Source organism: Sorex fumeus, unplaced genomic scaffold (genome assembly GCF_029834395.1).
Source record: "Sorex fumeus unplaced genomic scaffold, SorFum_2.1 ptg000178l, whole genome shotgun sequence".
NCBI classification, from domain to species: Eukaryota; Metazoa; Chordata; class Mammalia; order Eulipotyphla; family Soricidae; genus Sorex; species Sorex fumeus.
Window position 1 is genome coordinate 1,878,023 of NW_026606235.1, and position 20,690 is coordinate 1,898,712.

General features: G+C 55.1%; 1 protein-coding gene across 3 annotated transcripts; it reads right to left on the minus strand.

The window, feature by feature from the left end:
- Positions 1-13,396: 13,396 nt before the first annotated feature.
- On the minus strand, positions 13,397-18,076 carry LOC130017155 (transmembrane protein 74B-like). Of its 3 annotated transcripts, none has more exons than XM_056107865.1 (2): positions 17,921-18,076; positions 13,397-14,178 (listed from the first exon to the last, which is right to left on the minus strand). In XM_056107865.1, exon 2 carries the CDS (start codon positions 14,143-14,145, stop codon positions 13,471-13,473), a length of 675 nt encoding a protein of 224 aa, XP_055963840.1. In that variant the 5' UTR covers positions 14,146-14,178; positions 17,921-18,076; the 3' UTR covers positions 13,397-13,470. The 3 variants fall into 3 exon arrangements, with proteins under 3 accessions (XP_055963840.1, XP_055963841.1, XP_055963839.1); XM_056107866.1 differs by lacking the exon at positions 17,921-18,076 and adding an exon at positions 17,352-17,504; XM_056107864.1 differs by lacking the exon at positions 17,921-18,076 and adding an exon at positions 15,274-15,315.
- Between the last annotated feature and the right edge of the window lie 2,614 nt (positions 18,077-20,690).

A 20,690-nucleotide genomic window follows, 5' to 3' on the forward strand; every position in this document is an offset into this window, starting at 1 on the left:
CAGGCCAGGGACCAACCAATAAACAGCGAAGGAAAATAACTTTTGGAACCCCGATTCAAGAAAAAGCCCAAGATTGAAACCATAAATTCTGCCCCTTGCATCATGTCGTTGCAAAAGTTGTACAGATTAGTCCTCCTTGTTTCTGCTTCCCCAAAGCAGAAACTAGTGATTCATTTGCAGAATCAGCCTTTTTTTTCTACATGAGCCTCCTTGCATCAAGGACACTGAGGAACCTGATCTTTCCTTTTTATGTGGTAGCATGAGGGGAGGGAAGGGGCCCTGCAAACACACCCAGGTTCAGCCGTTCTCTCCTTCCAGAAGCCATTCACCAGGCAGCGAAGGGGAATGGTTCAAGTATATGTTTTCTGGAACTCAAAAAGTTGTAGCCTCAGCAATAAATATCAACCTCTCTAAAAACAAACAAAAATAGCCAATTAGCTTTATTGGGCTTATATAATTCCCATGCCCATTATGTCTGCCCTTTATATAGTGGGCTAATCGGTGGTTCTCAGTCTATACAGTACTCTATTCATCGCCATGTTTAATTCCTGGACATTTTCACCACCCCCAGAACAAAACCCCACATCCATTAACAATTAGCAGCACTCCCCCACTCCTCCCGGCCACAGTCAACTATGAATCTACATTCTATAGCTATTCTGAACATTTCTCAGTAGAATCACACAATATGGGGCCTTTTGTGTCTGGTTTCATAACATTTTTATAGCATTCGTCCATGTTGTATCTATCAGTATTCCCTTTTATGGCCAAATAGTATTTGATTGTATGCAGTATACACCATATTTTCCTTATCCATTTACCAGCTGGTGGACCATTGGATTGTGTCAACTTTTGAGCTATTATGAATAACGCTGCAGTGAACATCTTTGTTTGTGTGTGGACATGTTTTCTGTTTTCTTGGGTACAGAGCCGAATAACTGGGTCAACTTGAGGTGTGACTCTTTGAGGTGTAATTTCTTGCAAGACTTTCCCACAGCAGCTGCACCATATTTTTGTTTTGGTTTTTCCATTTCCCCTGATGGGGTGCAAAGATTTCAGTTCTTTCTCCGTCTTCAATACTTGGTACTCCTAAATACAGCCATTCTAGTGGGTGTGACGTATCTCATGGTCTTCTGTTTTTTTAATTTTTAAAGGAATTTTGGCTTAAGCCAAGAGAGCAGAGCCATTCGCCCCTGGGAAGCAGACTGTGGCTTTGCTGCTGGGATGCTCATAATGGTGGGCCAGTCACTGCAGTTGAGTCTGACCCTAGGGAGAGATTCTCGGTCAGCTGTGATACAGGAAAGGTCCCATCTGCCAGGGATGTTAGCACGACTTTCCCAGGTCTAGTGAGTTTCATGGCATCACTTAAATGGTTCTGAAATGTCCTGGTTCATCCAGTGATTTATAGGTCTGGTTTAAATACTTGCAGTGTTGGTGGTGCCACTGAAACAACTGGGCAGCACCAACATGTCCACTGAGTTGTTCCTTGGCTTTCCCTGTGTTCACAGCTGACCCGTGTTTCCTATTGGATTGAGCTACCCATAACCCACTAGCAAATCACAACCTTCCAACACTGACTCCAAGGATACGCACTCAAAATGAAGCCTGTCTTCCTGCAGGGGCTCATCACTAGAAATGAGTGATGAGAAGAACCCATTGGTCCTTTGAACCCCAACTTCCCTGGGGCCTCACTTGCACTCTCCTGTCATTAATGACATGTTATGGTCCAGGCCTCTGCGCAGAGGCTGCGTCAGCAGCTGGCAGTGGGATCCCCCTCACCTTCTAATCTTGTCTGCTTAAGCAGTTTCAGTAAGATGGGTCCCACATCTGGAGGGTGGGGAGGCTCCCTTCATGTACAGCCTCCGCTCTTCCTGTCATTACAATGCCATGGGCAGCTATTTTCCAGTCATGGGGAGATTGCAAGGTAAGCCAATCCCAGCTCTGGTTTGTCCCAGGATACCACCAGGCACAGCCCAAATCCCTACAGCTGCGCTACACTGAAGGTGGGGAAAAGGCAGGGCTGGTGGTAAGGATGTCACCAAGTGACAAAGGACGGTGAGCCCTGGAATGCAGGCAGTGATCTGGGCTGAGAATACCCCACAAGTGGCAGGGCAGTACTAGACCCATGTCCACCGAGGCAGGTGGCACAGTGGAGGAGAGACTTTATCCCAGGCAAGGTGTTTGGAGAGACCAAGTGAGAGTGTCAGAGGAAAGGAGTGAGGGCAAGCGGGGAGTTAGAGGCTGCTGAATTGTCAGTTCTGGGGACCAGCTGCAGTAAACTGCTTTAACTAAAAAAAACAAAACAAAAAACTTTGTAAATAGGATCACATCATTGGGATCCTGGGGATCAAAGTCCAGTCACAGCAACTGCCTTCATCTGCTCTGACACAGCCTAGACCCTGTCAGGGCCCTGTCACCTGTCACCTTGCACAGCTCCAAGTTCAGGGCCCAGAAGAATGTATCTGAGAGAACTTGCATCACTTCTCAGACAGCAGCTATGGAGGAGCCTGAGACACTGGGCCTTGCTCCCTTTCCCCACCTCTCCAGCAAGGTGCCTTGGGGACAGGTCCAAGTGAGACATCTACGCCATTACACAGGACAGGATGAGCACCAGAGCCAGGCTGGTCCCAGCTGCCCCCAGGGATGCACATCAAACATCACAGACCCCAAATGCAGACCCAGACCCGGACAGCTAAGAAAGGGCTTTGCAATAGGCTTTTATTTATTTTACGTTCTTTGGGCAATTCCTATTAATGAACAGGCAAGTCAAGTTTCCTAAGAAGGGAAGGATGCTGGTTACTGCACGCTTGTTACTGAAACCAGCAGTGCCAGCAGCATCCCCTGAGAACTTGTTAGAAGTGCAGGCTCTCGGGTCCCACCCCTGACTCACTGAGCGAGAATCTGCATTTTAACAAGTTTCCCAGGAGATTTGTGTGCACACTAAAGCTAGAGATGGACTCGTGGACAAACTATCCTTTTCCTTCACCTGGCTATCGGGTGCCAAAAATAAGCATCAACCTGGATCACTATGACCAAGGCTGCGTACAAGAACCTCCTCCTCTGAAGTTGCTCCAGCCTCCCTTCCTGGATCTACTTGCTTCCTTGCCCCAGGGGCTCCCTCAACAGGGTTTCATGTTTTCAATGATGTATCTGCCCTTGTAAAATAAAATTAGTTCTCTTTCCAAATCACAAAAGTAACAATGTATATCTCCATTTCCTAGGTCAGAAAATGAAGGTTGGGAAAGGTCCGGTAACTTTCTCAAAGCCTTATTTTCATTTCATTTCATCATCCTGTTATTCGTCGATTGCCTCGAGCAGGCCCCAGTAACGTCTCTTTCATCCTAGCCCTGAGATTATATTCACGGCTCTTTAGGAGAATGAGACCCATCGTTGTTACTGGTATTTGGCATATTTGGTACGCCACGGGGAGTTTGCCAGACTCTGCCCTGTGGGCAGGCTACATTCGATAGTCTGCAAGTTTGTCCAAAGTAGGAATAAGACAATAAGATGTCATTAAAAAAAAAAAAAGTCCTGTTAAGATGTCGCGCGGCCGCGAATGCGGCCGCGCGGTTCTGGGATCTGGGTTTTATAGGGTCTCAGAATCAATCAGGAACGGGGCTGGAGCAATAAGCAGGTAGGGCATTTGCTTTGCACGTGGCCGATCCAGGTTCGATTCCCAGCATCCCATACGGTCCCTGGAGCACCGGCAGGAGTGACTCCTGAGTGCACAGCCAGGAGTAACCCCTGACCCCTGAGCATCGCCTGGTGTGACCCAAAAGCAAAAAATAAAAATAATAAGAATCAAGCAGGCATGGTGTGACTCTCAGCCCTCCCTTTGTTGGGGTGCAGTCTCAACTACAAATGAGCATCATCTCCCTCTAGAATTGTAGCCTGGTCCAGCTTGACGCTCGGTGAACACCTGTCAATACCAAGACCACATGGGTACCACATGGGTAGGTATGGCTGGGGGTCATGGGAAGAAGAAAAGGATTCATTTGGTGGCCCCTGGGTGCTAGGCCCCAGATTGTACCACTAGCCACCACTAGTGATTAACATAAGCATTATTAAGTTGAGGTGCTGAGTCTGCCCTTCTAGAGATGGGAAAACAGGGTTGAAAATCCAGATCAACTTGGTTCCAAAGCCAATTGGTTTGGTTTGCTCATAAAATCAGTGCCTCCAGATCCCACACACTCCAGATGAAGCTCATAGACCCCTAGGAGAAAGTCATGCCTGAAACCAGAAAATCAGGACTTACGTAATCCCCAGAATGCCTTAAGACTCCAGTTAGTCCCATTTCCACATTTCCAACCACATCGCCCAAAGCCCCAAGACTTCAGTAGCATTGGAATCTCCCTCTCCCACTCCCAAGTATAGCCCCCTTTCTGCAGAGGACAAAGAAGGTTCAAAGGTACTAGACTGTGTGGGTGAGTTCAGGAGAGATGAGTTTAGGATGTTGGGAAGGAAAATACTTTTCACTGAGAAAAAGGGCCACAGCAGTAGAAGGACCTTTTCCAAGGTCACAGTGAGCACAGGAGTCCTAGCCGCAGGGCTCTCTCAAGAAATGCCTCCCGAAGACATAATGCTGCCCCCTGGGGAACTTCCCATTCCGCCCCTCTGCCAGGCCTAGGAACTCACTCAGGCGGGTTCAGCACCATGGTCAGCACCCTCGCCTGCAGCTGCAGCAGGCAAGCTGAATCAAGACAGGCTGTCCTGCTCCCTAAACCAGGATGTCTGGACAGGCAGACATCCCTAAGAGAAGGTCCCAGACTCAGATGCCTCCAACATCCCCACCCCATTCTCCTTCAGATCCTAAGCACGAGTGCTCACTTTCACACCATAGGCTGGTTAGTTTCCATGACAGGAATTCAAGTCAGACATCTGTGAAAAAGATTCCTATCGCTGGCTCCCTACTGAGGTAGCACTGGCTTCCTACTGAGAGAGCACTGGCTTTCTACTGAGGGAGCACTAGCTCCCTACTGAGGGAACATGAACTGCGCGTCTTTTCCCACTTTGGCTTCCCCCACCTTTAAAGTGGGATAAAGATGGACCTGTAGGTCCTGTCCATCCGTGGAACTGCAAGATGGGAAATGGATCCTGCCAGTGAAGTCAGATTGACCGAGTTCAGTACTCCCCGCCCACGCCCATCTGCGCACCTGTCTGCCGAGTCACCCAATTCGTTTAAGCCACAGCCTCAAAGTTGCCATCCCACAGGCCAGGTCCATCTGTAAACATGCTTCAACCGACCTGCAAGTTATTCAGCATCAGTCTTGCCTCTGCTGTTTACCAGACAACCTCGGTCACATCTCTGGAGCTGCCTGTGCTCAGCTTCCTCGTCTGTAGGACAGAAATCCACCTTTCTAAGAGGTGGTAGGGGAAAGACTTAGAAGAGTGTTTGTCACCGGAACACTCTACATTTGGAAGGTTGATGCTCTCGGGGTCTAATGTATCACTCATCGAAATACGCAGAGGTAACGGGATGTCTCTGATCTCACTGATATCTGTCAATGTCCCTCTGCTCATCTCAACATCTTGGGTCCAACCAACAAGTAATCAGCTACACTGATTTGCAAACTCAGTTCAGTTTAATGTGTCCCAACTGAGCCAGAGCGATAGTATAGTGGGCAGGGTGTTTGCCTCAATGTGGCCAACCAGCATATGATCTCCAGCATCCCATATAGTTCCCCCAAGCACTGCCAGGAGTAATTCCCGAGTGCAGAGTGAGGACTAACTCCTGAGTATCTCAGGGTGTGACCCAAAAAGCAAAAAAAAAAAAAATAGTAAAGTGTCCCTACTCATATCCAGTCACTGGCCATCTCTTTTGTCCTCTCTTGAGCCCTTGCTCTTCTGCCATGGTGAGCTCAGGAAGAGGAAGAGAGGAAAGTGGGGTCTCTGTGTCCGTCAAGACAGAAGGAGTGATGCAGCAAATGGTGTGACTCTAACGCGTCCTGGGTCAGTGCTCCATCAGCCCTTGCAGTTCAGGGGCCTCAGCCAGTGTCAGAGGTCAATGCACCTCCTCAGGACTGACAGGCCCTGGGGAGGGATGCCTGGCCCCAGAGGGTGGCCCCCATTTCGTTCTTCCTTGGTTTTCATTATGATCTCAAGTTATCTTTCTCAGGCTGTGGAATAACCCCTTTCAGCAACCACTGACCACAGGAAGGCCCAGGTGTCCAGCTGGAGCCGCCCACCAGAGGAAATGGCCGGTCAGTGCTGAGGCAGGTGTCACCCTACTCCTGTTGCTGCTGGGCAGAGAGTGAGTACAGTGGGCAGGGCATTCACATGCAGCTGACCCCAGTTTGGAATCCTCAGCACCAGACATGGTCTGAGCACCACCAGGAGGGACCCTGAGCACAGAGCTAAGAGTAAGGTCTAAGCACTTACTTTTGGCCATCCTCCCCCCCCAAAAAAATCTTCCTGCCATTGTCCCCCCAACCAGTTCCATTAGCAAATGTCACCTGCTGAGCATCGCAGGTTTCTCACTGGGCCCGTTTCTTCTTTAATGGGGGAGGGTGGGGAGTCTGGGGAGAGCCAGGTGACTGGCAGATTAGTCATCAATAGGAGCAACTCACCTGGGGGTGTACAAGGCCGCCCCCCCCCCCGTGGGCAGCTGCAATGAGAGCAAATGAGGACACAGAGAAGATGCTGCAGAGAGAGGAGGAGGAGGAAGCGGGGGTCAGGGACAGCCGGGGGGGGGACCCAAAGACCTGTACTTCAGTGAGTGATGACCGTCTTACTCAGGGGATGTTGGCATGGCAGCCGCCTTCTTCCTCTGCCATCCTGCCCCCCGGGGCCACTCACACCTGCCCCGACACCCAGGGGAGTGGCAGTGCCATTGCTGCCGGAGTGGCAGAAATCGGGGGTGGGGCTGCTGAGTGAGTGGGGGAGCAGCCCCTCTCCCCTCGGGGCCTGGTTTCAGGAACAGGCCACCCTGGGCCACCACTCTGCACCGGCCACCACAATATCCTCCCTAGGTATGCAGTGAGCGCCAGCCATGAGCCAGGGCCCCGGCTGCACTTGGGTCCAAATTCAGTTTCTCAGCACAAGCCTGCGAGAGGGTGGGTCATGGCCCCATTCTGCAGGTGAAATGTTGCCCCCAGATGATGGTCCAGCCCCTCCATAAACTCCCGACACTGGCATAGAATCTCCCCTGCCACCGCTCCAGGACACTGCAGGCTGGCGGGTGCCCACACCGTCTCTCCCCCTCTCACGGACGCTCCTCACTGCTTTTCTTCCCTACAAGCTGGTCAGCCTTCCCAGGAAGCTTGTTCTGACCCCAGCCCCAATATTGCCTTTGCATCCTGCTCACACACCCTCTGCACCACTACAAACACAAACACACACACACACACACACACACAGATACACATAGACACATACACAGACACCTACTCAGATACAGAGACACACAAGATACACACAGTCTCAAACACACACGCATATACACAGACACACACACAGACACCTACTCAGACAGATACACATGCAGATACACAGAGACATAAGATACACACAGTCTCACACACACAATCACAGAGACACAGACTCATATGCACACGCATATACACATAGATATACACAGAAACCTACAGACAGATACACATGCAGATACACAGAGACACAAAATCCACACAGTCTCACACACATTCACAATCACATGCAGACACAGACACACACACACACACACACACACACACACACACACACACAAACTCTGCTGTGCATTGCTTTGGTCAGTGACCAGAGACCATGCATCCTGAGGGAAGGAGAGGTAGGAAGGGATGGGTAGATGTGGACACCTGGCCTTGAGTGACCAGGGCTGTCTCAGTCTCACTCCCGCTCTCTGCCCCCCCCTTACAGAGAAGGAAACAGATTCAGAGGTACCAGCCACCCACATCAGCAGACTCCAGAGCCAGTGGCTGCATTATACTTTTCATCTGATGGGCCATCCTCCGTGCTTCCGGAGCACACCATAAGGGAGCCGGTCCCATTCCTTTCAGATCTAAGAGAAAATCCAGAAGCATTTCATAGGGAGAGGAGGAAGAATCCTGCCACCCCAGGTCCCACCCAGCTCTCCCGGGCACACCCTTTGGTATGGGTGCTGGTTACAAGTCAGGAAGGAGGATCTGGGAAAGAGGGTTTAAGGGCCAGGGGCAGCACCAAAGAGCCACACTCAGGTTGCTGGGCACTGACTGTCCTCCACAGAGGAGCAGGAAGCCGTTGGGGCTTTCAACTCAATCTTTCCGGGCCCCACTGCCGCCCTAGTGAAAGCAGCTCCTGCATTGTGAAGCTTCCTCCCTCACTGACGGGGCTGCTCAACCTTCTCCACTCCACTTCCTCGAGGCCATCAAGGGGAGTCTGCGCTCTTCAGGCCCAGCTGTGGGGGTCTCCAGAGGCACTGACAGTGCCGCCAATACCCCACGCTCCTCCCAGAGAGAAGCCTTAGCGCTCCACCTCCTGCAGCTGCTTCATACCACCTCCCTTTCTGCCCTTCCTCCTGCCCCCATCCAAGTTCTCCAGAACATGGGGTGCTGTGCTCCCTACTGCTGAAAGCCTCCCAAAGCCCCCAGAGAAGGTGGGGTGACCTGCCCCAATGCCAGGAGGGCAGGGGTACCCCACAAGGCCTGGCTCCCCTGGGATGGTCCAGAGCCAAACAGGCCTCCAGAAAGATGCCAGGTAGGAACATATCCCCAGACATCTCTTCCCATACCATGCAGGTGGCAAAGTGGGAAGAATGCCCACATGCCAGCTGAAGCCGGAACAGGGAGCCCCACCACTGCGAGGCGGGCATCCCCAGGAACTTCAGGCTTCTCGCTCTGGAGAAAGAGAAAACTATGGGAAATCCAGAGTGTGCCCTGGGATGGAGCTGCTTGGGATGTGCGTGTCCTTGGCTTCTGAGCTAGGTCAGATAAGGAAGGCGTGGGCGTGTATGCATGTGTACATGTGTGTATGTGCATGCATACATGTGTGTGCATGCATATGCATGTGTGTGCACATGCATATGTGTGTGTGTTTACATGGGGAGGATGACGTTGCAGAAGGCACTGTGCTTGCCGAGGAAGGAAGCAGCAGTAGGATCTCTGCCTCTCGGGATCTGAGGGCAGAAGCGTGAGGTTGGAGACTGGAGTCCCGCGGCAAGGCCTGAACCTTTTGTGGGGAAGAATCGGTGCCAGCAGATCTCACTCCTCAGCACCCGCTCAAGGTCCCCCCAGACTAGAACCCGGCCATCTCCCAACAAGGGAAGTGTGGTCTTCCTCCACCAGAGAAACCTCACTCGCGGAAGGCCAGGCCACAACCCCAAGAGAGAATGGCAAATGGCTTCCCAGGTCCCACGTCAGACTCAAGGACAAAACCAATCCTTCCAACACTACCACACCCCACAACTGACCATCACCCCTTCAGGGGGCTCCAGGAGGCAGGACAGAGACAGAGATATCCAGGCCCCACCTGGGCCCCACTGCATTTCTGCAGGCAAAAGACACGGGTTCCATTTGTGCCTTTGGTATGATCCCTACTCGGTGGCCAACACTAAGCAAACACAAGGACAGCGGGAACCGGGGAAGCCAACATGGCAGCCCTAAGCGGGGAAGGGGGGGTCTCACCAGCAGCTGGAGGTGGTGGAAGGAGAGAAAAGTTCAAGAGAGCAGGCTGGTCAGCGATAGAGGTTTCCAGAGAATTTAAGCAGGGATGAGGAAAAGAGAATGAGATGGGGGAAAGGACAGAATTGAAGTTGATGATCAGTAAGGTGATATATGAATGAGACCAGTTGTAGTTACTGGTCTCATATGCCTCAGAGACCTGGGCCCTACACAAACAAGATGAGAACGCTATTCAGGTCTCCCAAAGAAGAATAGAAAGAGCTATGCTTGGAATATCACGTTTCACTCAAATGAGAGAAAGAATCCGGAGTTCTGACATCCGTCGACGATCACGGATCAGGGACGCTGTCTCATTTTCCAAGGTGTCAAAAATGAGATGGGCTGGTCACATAATGAGATTTAAAGACGACCGCTGGACTAGAGCTGTTACCGACTGGATTACACAGGATGTCAAAAGACCGCGTGGCCGCCCACCTACCAGATGGTCAGACTTCTTCATGAAGATCATGAACGATCAGTTTGAGGCTCTTCATGTTCCCAGAGCGAACAGATGCCATTGGGCTACACTAGCACGCGACAGGGACAAATGGAGACGTTACTGGCGCCCGCTCGAGCAAATCGACGACTAACGGGAAGTGATTAAGTGATAAGTTAAGGTGATATATCTGGATAAAGCCCCAAAAGAAGTGAGGGTGCAGGAACAGAGAGAAGGGGGCCTTTTAGGCAGAAGGACCTGTGAGTGCAAAGGTCCTGAGTGGGCGTGAACCTGATGAGGGTGTAGGGCAGGCAGGAAGCACATAGGTTGGACAGAGTGAGCAAAGAGGCAAGGGTGGGAACTCAGGGGGCAGAGCCATAGTACACCGGGTAGGGCATCTGCCTTGCACACAGTCCACTGGGTTTGATCCCCAGCATCCCATATGGTCCCCTGAGCACAGACAGAAGTGATTCCTGAGTGCAGCACCAGGAGTAAGTCCTGAGCATTGCCGGGTATGGCAGAGAGAGAGAGAGAGAGAGAGAGAGAGAGAGAGAGAGAGAGAGAGAGAGAAGCAGGGTATCAGGTAGCATAGAGGCTCGTTCAGATGTGTGGGTCCCTGAAACACATGGAACTTAGGGGGCCTCCTAAAAATAAAGTCAAAACTATAATATCGTGACCCAGCCTGGGAGCTGAAGAGATGTGGGTGGTAAGTGGTCACTGGCCCTGTAGGAATCCTAGCTTCTGACTAGAGTGAGGGAACTGCAGGAGGGAGCAGTGCAGAGCCGTGAAGGGCCCCTGCAGGCTGCAGTGAGGGACGGGCTGGGAACAGCAGGCAGACAGGAGAGACTGGCACAGTCAGGAGCAGCCGGGATGACTGAGGGCAGTCTGTGGTCACCTGCAAAAACAGACTGACAGACCTGCTGCCTGGAGATGGGGGAGGAGGAGGGAAAACGAGGATGGGCAGACCTGGAAGATTCCAGAACAATGGACGTGTTCCCAAATAAGAAGCGTGACCACTGACTGCGACAGGACCTCAGACCACGGGGGCGTCTGTCCTCTGATCTGCACCTGCTTCCCCTGGGGAGTGAGCCACACAGCCAGGAAGAGGCGGGTCCTTCCAACTTCAAAATTCTGATCTGATACATGAGGAAAAGGAGCCAAGGGGCACACCAGGTGTGAGAGGCCCTTTCTGACACACTTCAGTGCCCACAGCGGTGCCCTGGGGCTACTCCACATCTACCCCTGAGAAAAACCACCAAGAAAATTCTCAGAGCCCGCAACCATGCTCCTGCCCAATTCCTTCCTCACCCCACTTCCGGGAAACCCGGCTGGGAGAGCTCAGCCGCAATCTGGGGGAAATGTTTTTGGCACCTCTCAAGTTTCCTTAATTCACTGACAAGGTAATGGCTGCTCCGATCCATGATTGCACATTTTCTACAGGACTTTCTGCATTAGGATGCAAAGCAGGTTTCTCGGACTCGCCGAACACCTAAAATTCCCAGGATTTCATCTTCGAGCAGCGTTCGCTCCTAAATACAATTCAGCGCCTATAATCGGATGTGAATTGATGGCTCCCAAAGGCATCCGCTCACCAGGCTTGGCCTCCAAATGCATCCCTCCACCTTCCCCGCCATCGGACTGGCCCAGATTGATATTTTTATCTTCCTCACGACGGGGCTGAGAGGGCTTACTTAGTCCCTGATTTTAGGAAGTCAATTCCACTGTCACTGACCTGGGACGGTTCAGGCCATCCGCATCCACTCCTGGCTGGGAGTGACGCTGCCTCAGAGGGAGGCCTGACACCCTGGCGCTGGACTCTCACACCACCCTGAGGCTTTGTTCTTTGCAAACCACAGCCCGTCCACACCAGAGCCCAACCCTCACCCCTACAGACCTCCCCACTCTTTGCTCCCGGCCAAAGCTGCCAGGAGGAGCAGATGGCTGACAAGCAGAGAAGCCTTAATGTCCCTCCACCCAGATGTTCACTTCATAGGCTCTGGCTCCAGTGACCATGGGAGCCCAGCACCCCCCCCCCCCCCGCACCTTCCCACCTCCAAGAGACAGGATTTGTGCCCACGTGGCCGCCATGTGGCCCCGAGCTGCCAGAAACCCACGGATCACCAGGATGACCCCATTAAGAATTTCCACACCAGCAGCCTAAAAGCCAGGGACTTGCCAAGTCCAGGCAGTCCGGACCATGCTCCTCCAGCCCCGAAATACCCAATCTCCTTGCACACACCACAGCCCCATCCCACTTCCTGTCCGTGTCTATTTAAAGAGGGCCTGGACAGAGCCTGGAAGCATCCACAAGGGATACCAAGAAAACAGTGATCAGACCCAGAATGGACCTGATTTCCCTCCATTAGATAAATAAGGGACACTCTTGACTGCTAAGGGGATGTGGCTGGGGGTGGGGAGGGGTGGAGGGCAGGAACCAGGGGAAGAGATAACAAATTTTTCAAAGGGATAACAAATGTTTCAAAGGGAGTGTTCCTGCTCCAGGAATAAGGTCCAAGCCAAGAGCCAGACCTCCAGCGAGGGGTGCAGGATGAAGGCCCATGCGTGAGTTGTGTCCATAGGAACGCAACACGCCTTTGCCTCTTCCGGTGAACAGACCCCTCTTGACCAGAAACTGGGGATATGTTGCTCAACTGTGAAAACTGGGTGGCAAGAATTCATCCCTATCACCCACCCCCCTGCCAATTCAAGACTCAATGCAGATTGCAGCAAACTGCCTCCCCCGGTGCACTGAGCGGTTTGGGGGTTCTCTAGCAGAACCCAGGGGGCGGTGGCTGGCTGACGTGGTGGCCACCAAAGCCAGGCTGGAAAATGGCACAGAGACTGATGAGCACCACCAGAGCCACTCCACCCCCGAAGGAGCGGCCAGAGGCCATTCCGAGCAGAGAAGTGGCAGCGCTCCGGGGACGCCACCCAATCCCACCCACCTCACTTCCCTGTGGGGGTCTAAGAGCAGACAGAAGAGAGTCCCCCCGATGCTGACTTCCCCACCCTCTCTGTGAAGCCTCCCTCCCATCTGAGATGACCAGAAATGACAAGGGTCCCACCGCAGCTCCCCGGCCCCACCCACCCGCAACTCTGCCAAGGAGCAATCCCGGGCTTCCCCGAGGCACAAGCACGGGGCTCTCCTCCTCAGAAACCCCAGGACACCTCAGGCCACGGCAGCAGTTTCCAAACGTTGTGTATTTAGAGCAGGGAGCCACCCTCCAAATGAAACCTTCCACAAAACCTCAAGCTCCAAGACAGAGCCGGACCCAATCTCCCAAGAGGACCCTCGCCAGGCCGGGGGCTTCCCCCTCCCAGCGAGCTCCCTGCTGCAGTCTCCAGGTGGGCGGGCGGCCGGGAACCCCCGAGCTAAAGCATCCAGAGAGCGCGGCTCCTTACTTAGGACCCCTGGAGGCTGTGGCTGGTCTCTGAGGCGTGGACGACCTCGCTCTCCACCAGGGCCTGGCCCCCGCCATCCCCATTGAGCTGTCTCATGCGCAGGTTAATGGAGCCGTAGGTCTTCCGGGAGCCACGCCCCGAGACGCAGGTGGGCTGGCGGTACAGCTGGCCCTTGCACAGCGAGACCATGAGCAGCAGCGACAGGAGCATGCCGCCCACCGTCAGCAGCCCTAGGCCCGCGATGATGCACTTGTCCAGGTGCGAACCCAGGCGTGCGTAGTACATCTCCAGCCGCTCCATCTCCCGAGCCGTCACCGTGTCCGGGTTGACGCGAGCCTCGCGGGGGATGGCGTAAGCGGTCACCACCAGGAGGATCCCACTCACCAGGAACACCAAGGCCGAGACGAAACCATAGTCCACCGGGCGGCTTATGGGCTCCGGGCCCGGCCCCTCCTCGGAATGCAGGGACAGATCGTCCCGCGGCCCAGAGGCGGCGCCCCCCGCGGGGCTGGGAGGACTGGCCAGTCTGGGGTCGGCAGAGTTCTGGAAATGGATCTCGTGTTCCTCCAAGGAGAAGCAGGCATTCTCCACACCCCCCCTGGATGGGGCCGGTCTCCTGGGGGCCTGGGGACCATTGCTCAGGGTCTTCAGTTCCAGGCCAAGGGGAGATGCCATTGGGATGGAGGAGCCCAGCTCATCCCTTGGCACCTAGCAAAGAAAACAGACGTCAGTGGAATCGGCCAGCTGACCCCAAGAGCCCGCGGCTGCTGGAGCCCCACTTGGTCCCTGGCATGTCAAGCACACACCATCCCACCTGGGGAGCCGGCCCAAGGTCAGGGGGAAGGGCGAGACGAGGTCCCAGACATTCCTCCCTGGGCCTTTGTCGCCACCTACAAAGCCACAGGACTCCCACTCCTCCGTCTCTGGGGGGCCACTGCAGGGCTGGAGAGGAAGCACTCAATGCACAGGACTTGAGATACCGTGGACAGCAGCGTCAAGCCCTGGCTTCACCACTCAGGATGAACCAGGATTGTGTGACTCCACACTCGCTTTGATCTGTTAAATGGAACTAAGCAAAACGCCTCCCTCCTAGGGATGAGATGAGGAGCTCATGAAACGCTGGATGGGAGGTGCAGCCAGTTCAATGCACGGAGCCCGGCTGTGATGGGATGAGGGTAGCCAGAGGGTGAGGGCAGCGGGGTGGGCAAGGTGGGCAGAGATGAGGGAGGCCACACAGAGACTAAGGGGTGAAATTGAGGGAAGCTTCTGGGTGTTGGTGGCACTTGAGTCAGATCTTGAGGACAACTGTGAGACGCCCCAGCTGAGGGGGAATAAGGGCGTTCTGGTGAGGGGACAGGGGTCCCCAAGCCACTCTCAAGGGACTCTTAAGAGTCAGTGCAGGAGCCAGGGCACACTGAGGTGGGCTGTGGGGAGGCCCAATAGGAGGGGAAGGGGTAGAGGGAAGATGGGTTTGGGGGCGGCGTGTGGAGGAAGTTCCGGCAGGAGAAAGGAGGCCAGAAGCCAAGGGCATTGAGGAAGGGACATGTTTGTAAGCAGCAGAGTGGGGCACACCTGGATGGGGACCACAAGAGGGGAACGGAGGAGAGAAGGAAGGACTGTCTGTGCCCCCCCACCCACACACACAGACACACACATACATACGTACACATAGACACATAGACACACACAGACACACTACACACACAGACTCACAAACACACACAGACACACACATGCACACAGACACACACACGCACACACCACACACAGACAGCACCCCTCCTGTCAGAGGATGTAGCTTACATCACATAGGCTGGAAATGCCTCATGGGAAGTTTTGCTTTTCGGCTTCTTGTCTGTTTGACTTTGGTTGAAGTAGTTGCCAAGCCATGAGAAGTAAAACCTTTCACACCTGGGGGGGGGGGGGATATAACATATGCCTCCAGGTGCGAGGCCCCGGGTTTGATCCTTAGTACTCCATGCCAAAAAGAGAGATTACGACTTTAGACTCTTCTTTCCTGCATCACAACATGGCAGCACTGCCATTGAGCCCCCTGAGGGGACCGTAGGGCTCCCCTCTTCATCACCACAAGGGATTCCTGATCCCAGCCCACAAACCCCCCTGCTTCCTGCCCACACTAACATCATGAGCACACGGACCAAGGGTCCCACACTATACCAAGACCCCCCAGGAGTCTACACATGCATACCCTCACATACATCCTCACACGAAGACACAAGCACACATTCAAACACACTCACACTCTCACATACTCACCAATACACACACCAACACCCAGCACTAGAAAGACGGCTGTGGTAAAGCATGTTTCACATGCAAGAGGCCCTGAAGTTGATCCCCAACTCACCCCCAAACACGCACGATTCTAGTTGTTTCTATGCTTTTGCCTAGCTAATTCTCGTGTGTCTATTGTTTCATGTGTGAGAGCGAGCATACATGAGCTAATGAAAAAAGTAAAAGTGAATGGAATGAATGAATGCGTAAGACTCCAAAGAGCTCAGTGCGGGAGGGCACGTCCTGCCCCTTTCTGATCTTCCCTCCCGCGTGGACTTCCATCACACACATCCCCAGCGCCTCTTGGGGCATATGGGGCCTTTCATCCGAGTACAAAGCCTTTTCTACTGTCAACCCACTTATACCACCACGTCCCTCTTCCCTGACTGCCGACTTAACAAATGTTTCCTGAGCACCTGCGCTACCCCAGGCTCCTAGAATATTTGAAACAACCCTTCCCATTCCAGGAATTACTAGCTCTGGTTCACAAAATCTGGCCAAGGGCTGGAGCAAAATACTACAGGCAAAGTGCTTGCCTTGCACAAAGCCAACCCAGGTTCAATCTCTGGCACCCTATCTGATCCCTCAAGCCCTGCTAGGAGTGGTCCCTGGGCAGAGAACCCCAAGTATCATCAGGTGTGGCCCCACACAAACAAAAGCTACCTGGTCATGACCCCAGAGCTTGCTTATGAGGGCGGGTATCCTAAGAACTGTGACCACCCCAAACCCTCCCCCTTCCTCCCCAGCTCTCCAGCCCTCACTCCGACCCTCTGCAAGCTCCTCTGTTGTCCCCTGTGGGCACACTGAGACCATACCCCAAAGGAAACCCAGGACCTAAATTCTGAGAGCAGGGCCTTTTTTCACTCTTTAGGGGCCCCAGACTTTTTCCTGCGGTTCTGAAATTGCCAGAGTAAAGAAAAGGAAAATCAGGGGCTCCCCATGATGTTTCTCACATACAGTGTGGGTGGGGGCTTCCCAGTTACCAAAACAGAAACAAACATCCAGGTGCCTATGTCCCCACTATCACCCCCTTCTTCTCCAGGTAATCACCCCAATTCCATCCACCGTCCAGCAGGCAGTGAAAGGCTCAACCCAGCCCCACATTCACACCCAGTCCTTTACACATATCCCCACTGTCCAGGGTAAGCCTCAAAGTGGTCCTAGCACCACAGCAGGTACCCACAATATGGAACGGGTAGGGCTGTGGATTATACCACCCACACACATGCACAAACGCACGCACACATAACACATACGCAGGCAGGCACGTGCGCAAACTCACACAAGCACGAACGTGCGCACAAAAACGCACGCATGCACAAGCACACACACGCATGTGCGCACACACATAAACATATGCACGCAGGCACGCACACACATGCACAAACACGCACACACGCGTGTGAGCACACATCCACACTCGCGCACGCACGCGCATACACACACGCGCGCGGACACACACACACACACACACACACACACACGTGTCCCCAGGAAAGCTGAGATCTAAGCCAAGATCCCCCCCCCCCCCCGGGCGCAGCACCCCACCCACCACCGCGCGCTCACGGGCGGGGACACTGACGCACAGGAGAGTGGGTGAAGCCGCGCCGAACCCAGAGCACCGACACACGCACGAGTTGTACACAAAGCCTCGGGCGCGCACACGCAGGTCCACGCGCTGTGCCCAAAGTTCCACGCCGAAAGCCACGCACCGGCGGCCCGCGCGCCCGCCGCCGCAGCGCACATCCCCGGCTCCTGCCCTCGGCGGCCGAGCGCCAACGGGGCCCGGCCAGGCCACACCGGGCCGGCGGCGCCCAGAGCCGCGCGGCCGGGCGTTCCGGGGAGGCCGGGCTCGGCGGGGAGCCGCGTGTCCTTCGGCCGGGCCGGGAGGTCAGGCTCGTCGTCTAGCGCCGCGGCCCCCCGCCTCGGGCCCGCAGCCTCCCCGCCGGCCCCGCCGCCCCCCGGCGCCGGCGTACCTGCGCCCCGGCCGCCCTCCTGGCCTCCGCGCGCGGGCGCGTCCTCCCCGGCGCCCACCCGCCTCGCCGCAGCCCGCGTCTCCGCTGCGGCGCATCCCCGGGAGGGCGCGGGCCCGGCCGCCGCCGCCGCCGCCGCCTCGCCCTCCCGCGGCTCCCGCCCCCTCGCCGGGCGCACGTACCTGCCCGCGCCGGGGAGAGGGCGCCGGGGGAAGGGGCGCGGGGGGCGGGGATCGCCGAGCACCGCCGAGGGAGCTCCGCCCGCAGAGTTCGCGCTGGAGAGACCCGGAGTCCGGCGGGGGGCTGGGGGTGCAGCTCCTCGTCGCCTTCCGGGGGTCGCGGCGTTGGGGGCGGGGGGATGCTCGGTCGCTCCAGCGCCCCGGCTTCGAGGCGAAGCCGAGAGCCCGCGGGGCTCGGTGCAGGGGCGGGGCGCGGGGGTGGGTGCGGGCGGAGACCCCTCCCCCGCCGCCTGCTTCCCGGCCCGGCGGGGGAGCCCCGACTGCGCCAACGCCTGACGCTTCACGTTCCCCGCTCGGCCCCCCGCCCCTCCCCCGGCACACTCGCGCGCGCACGCACGGCCCCCAGGTAGGACCCAGGGTCCTCTCCGAGCTCCTTCGAGCCCCACGGTCGGCGCCCGAGCGCGGGGCTCCGCGGATCGAGGGCGCCACCTAAAGGTGCAAGAGAGCCTCGGACCAACCTAGGGAGCCCCCGGCCCTCGCGCTTCTCGCTCCGTGGGACGGTGGGGTACCGAGCCCGGAGGGATTGGGCTCCCTGGCGGCCTGGCCGAAGGGCACCCGCACCCTCGTGAACCCGCTACCGCGCTCCCTTCCCTGGCTCCCCAGCGGGGGACCCTACCAGGCTCGCGGGCGCGCTCTCGCCCCCGGCCGCTCCCTTTGTTCTGCCCGGGTCTCCCGGAATCCTGATGGGTTTTTTTTTTTTTTGGTCAATTGCCCGCCTCCTTCACCAGAGAGTAAACTCCTGATCCCCCACCCTAGACCCCAGGTGGGTGGGTGTGTCGGGGCGTCAGAGGGCGTGACTTCACTCTCCTGTACTGGGTCCTCAGGCCAGGGACTGAGCGAGGAACCCTTCCCCTAACAGTGAAGGACACGCTCCCTCTTGGGGGGCTACTAAAGCCCAGAGAGAAGTTTCATGGCAAGATGGGCAGGTGGGGTTTCCAAAAAGACTCCTGAGCCCCAGCGTTGGCTTCGGGCACCTACAATCCAGTAGTCCCCTCTGCCGCCGGAAGCTGGGACTGCACGCTCCAGCTGTGAGGGCTGGCAAAGGGGGGTCATCTAGAAGGGCCTAGAATTACCCAGAAGGGCAGAGGAGAATGCCCTAGCCTGGCTCCCCGGTTTTACCCGGGTGCAGTCCCAAAGGCAGTGCCTTCCTCACCAGCAGGCAGGAGGATTCACCCTGGAAGCCAGGTGCCTGGGTCTCTACAGCCCTGTGACCCTGTGATGCCACTTGGCCAGGCCCTTCAGGGATGGGGGAGCCCCAGCGCTGACTGCCACCCACAGACCAGGCCAATTGTCAAAGCCTCTAAAGGATGCTAACTGCCGGGCACCCTGGTCGCTGGGCTCCCCACTTCACAGCTGGGCAGCCGTGTCCAAGAGGCTCCACTCTCCAGCTCACTCTCCTCTCCTGTGGCTTGGCTGTCCCCTCCCTCAGACATCCTGTCCCTTGTCCCTTCAGACTCTACTTCCAGGTGTTCCAGGCTCACCCCCTCACTTCCTTCCTTCCAGCCTTTGTCAGGTGTTGTCACCTTCTCTGAGATTCCTCCCGTATCATCCTATAAAAGTTAAGGGGACTGGAGCAATCGCACCGTTGGGTAGGGCACTTGCCTTGCACATGGCCAACCTAGGTGTGATCCTCGGCACCCCATATGGTTCCCTGAGCCCCACCAGGAGTGATCCTTGATCACAGAACCAGAATTAAGCCTCAAATTCTGAAGGTATTCTCTCCCCACCCCCACCCTCCAAAATAATAAAAGATGGCAGAGCCCTAACGCCCCTTTCTCCCTCACTTGGAGTACTGTACTGAGCATTTTTCAGCTCCTGACATTGACTTATTCATTATTTATTGTCACAATCCCCCCACAATCCCCTAAAATGTAAACACAGAGATAGGAGGGGCCTCAAAGGGCCTAAGTTCTTATTTTACCTACAGGAGCCCAGGCATTGCATGGTCCTTTGGAGCACTGCTGGGAATGAACCTCATGCACCAAGCTGGGGGTAGACCCTGAGCACTGCCAGTGTGGCCCCCAAATCAAATATATATAAAGCTAAAATAAGTGCCACCAGGATGGGAGAGATAGTACAGTGGGTAAGGTGCTTGCCTTGCACTGGCCTACCCTGGTTTGATCACCAGCACTCTGTATGGTTCCCAGGAGTGATCCTTGAGCACAGAGCCAGGAATAAGCCCTGAGTACCAATAGGTGTATTCTCCCACCACCAAAAAAAGGAAAAAAAGAGTGTCTGAGGGCAAAATATGCCTGATTGTCCTGCATTCTTATCCCAAGGAATAAGAAAAGAGCAGACACTAGGACCAGAGAGATAGAATACAGCAGGTGGGACGTTTGCCTTGCACGCAGTCAATCAGGATTCAATCCCCGGCATCCCATATGGTCCCCCAAGCACTGCCAGGAGTAATTCCTGAGTGCAGAACCAGGAATAAGACCTGAGTATGGCCAGATGTGGGCCCCCCCCCAATCAAAACAAAACAAAGAGAGAAAGAGGGCAGATACTTAGAGGCCCTCAAATTTTTCTGAGAATCATTTAATTAAAAAAAAAAAAGAATCATTGAATAAACAAGCCCAAAATGTACTAGGCATCAGTTATATACCCATTAAGTCAGTAGACTCCATTTCAGTCATCAGGAAGCAAAGGTAAGTGGTGCTGTGTGAGCCAGAGACAAGGGGCTTCCCTGGGATGGGAGATGAGGATGGCTCTCTCG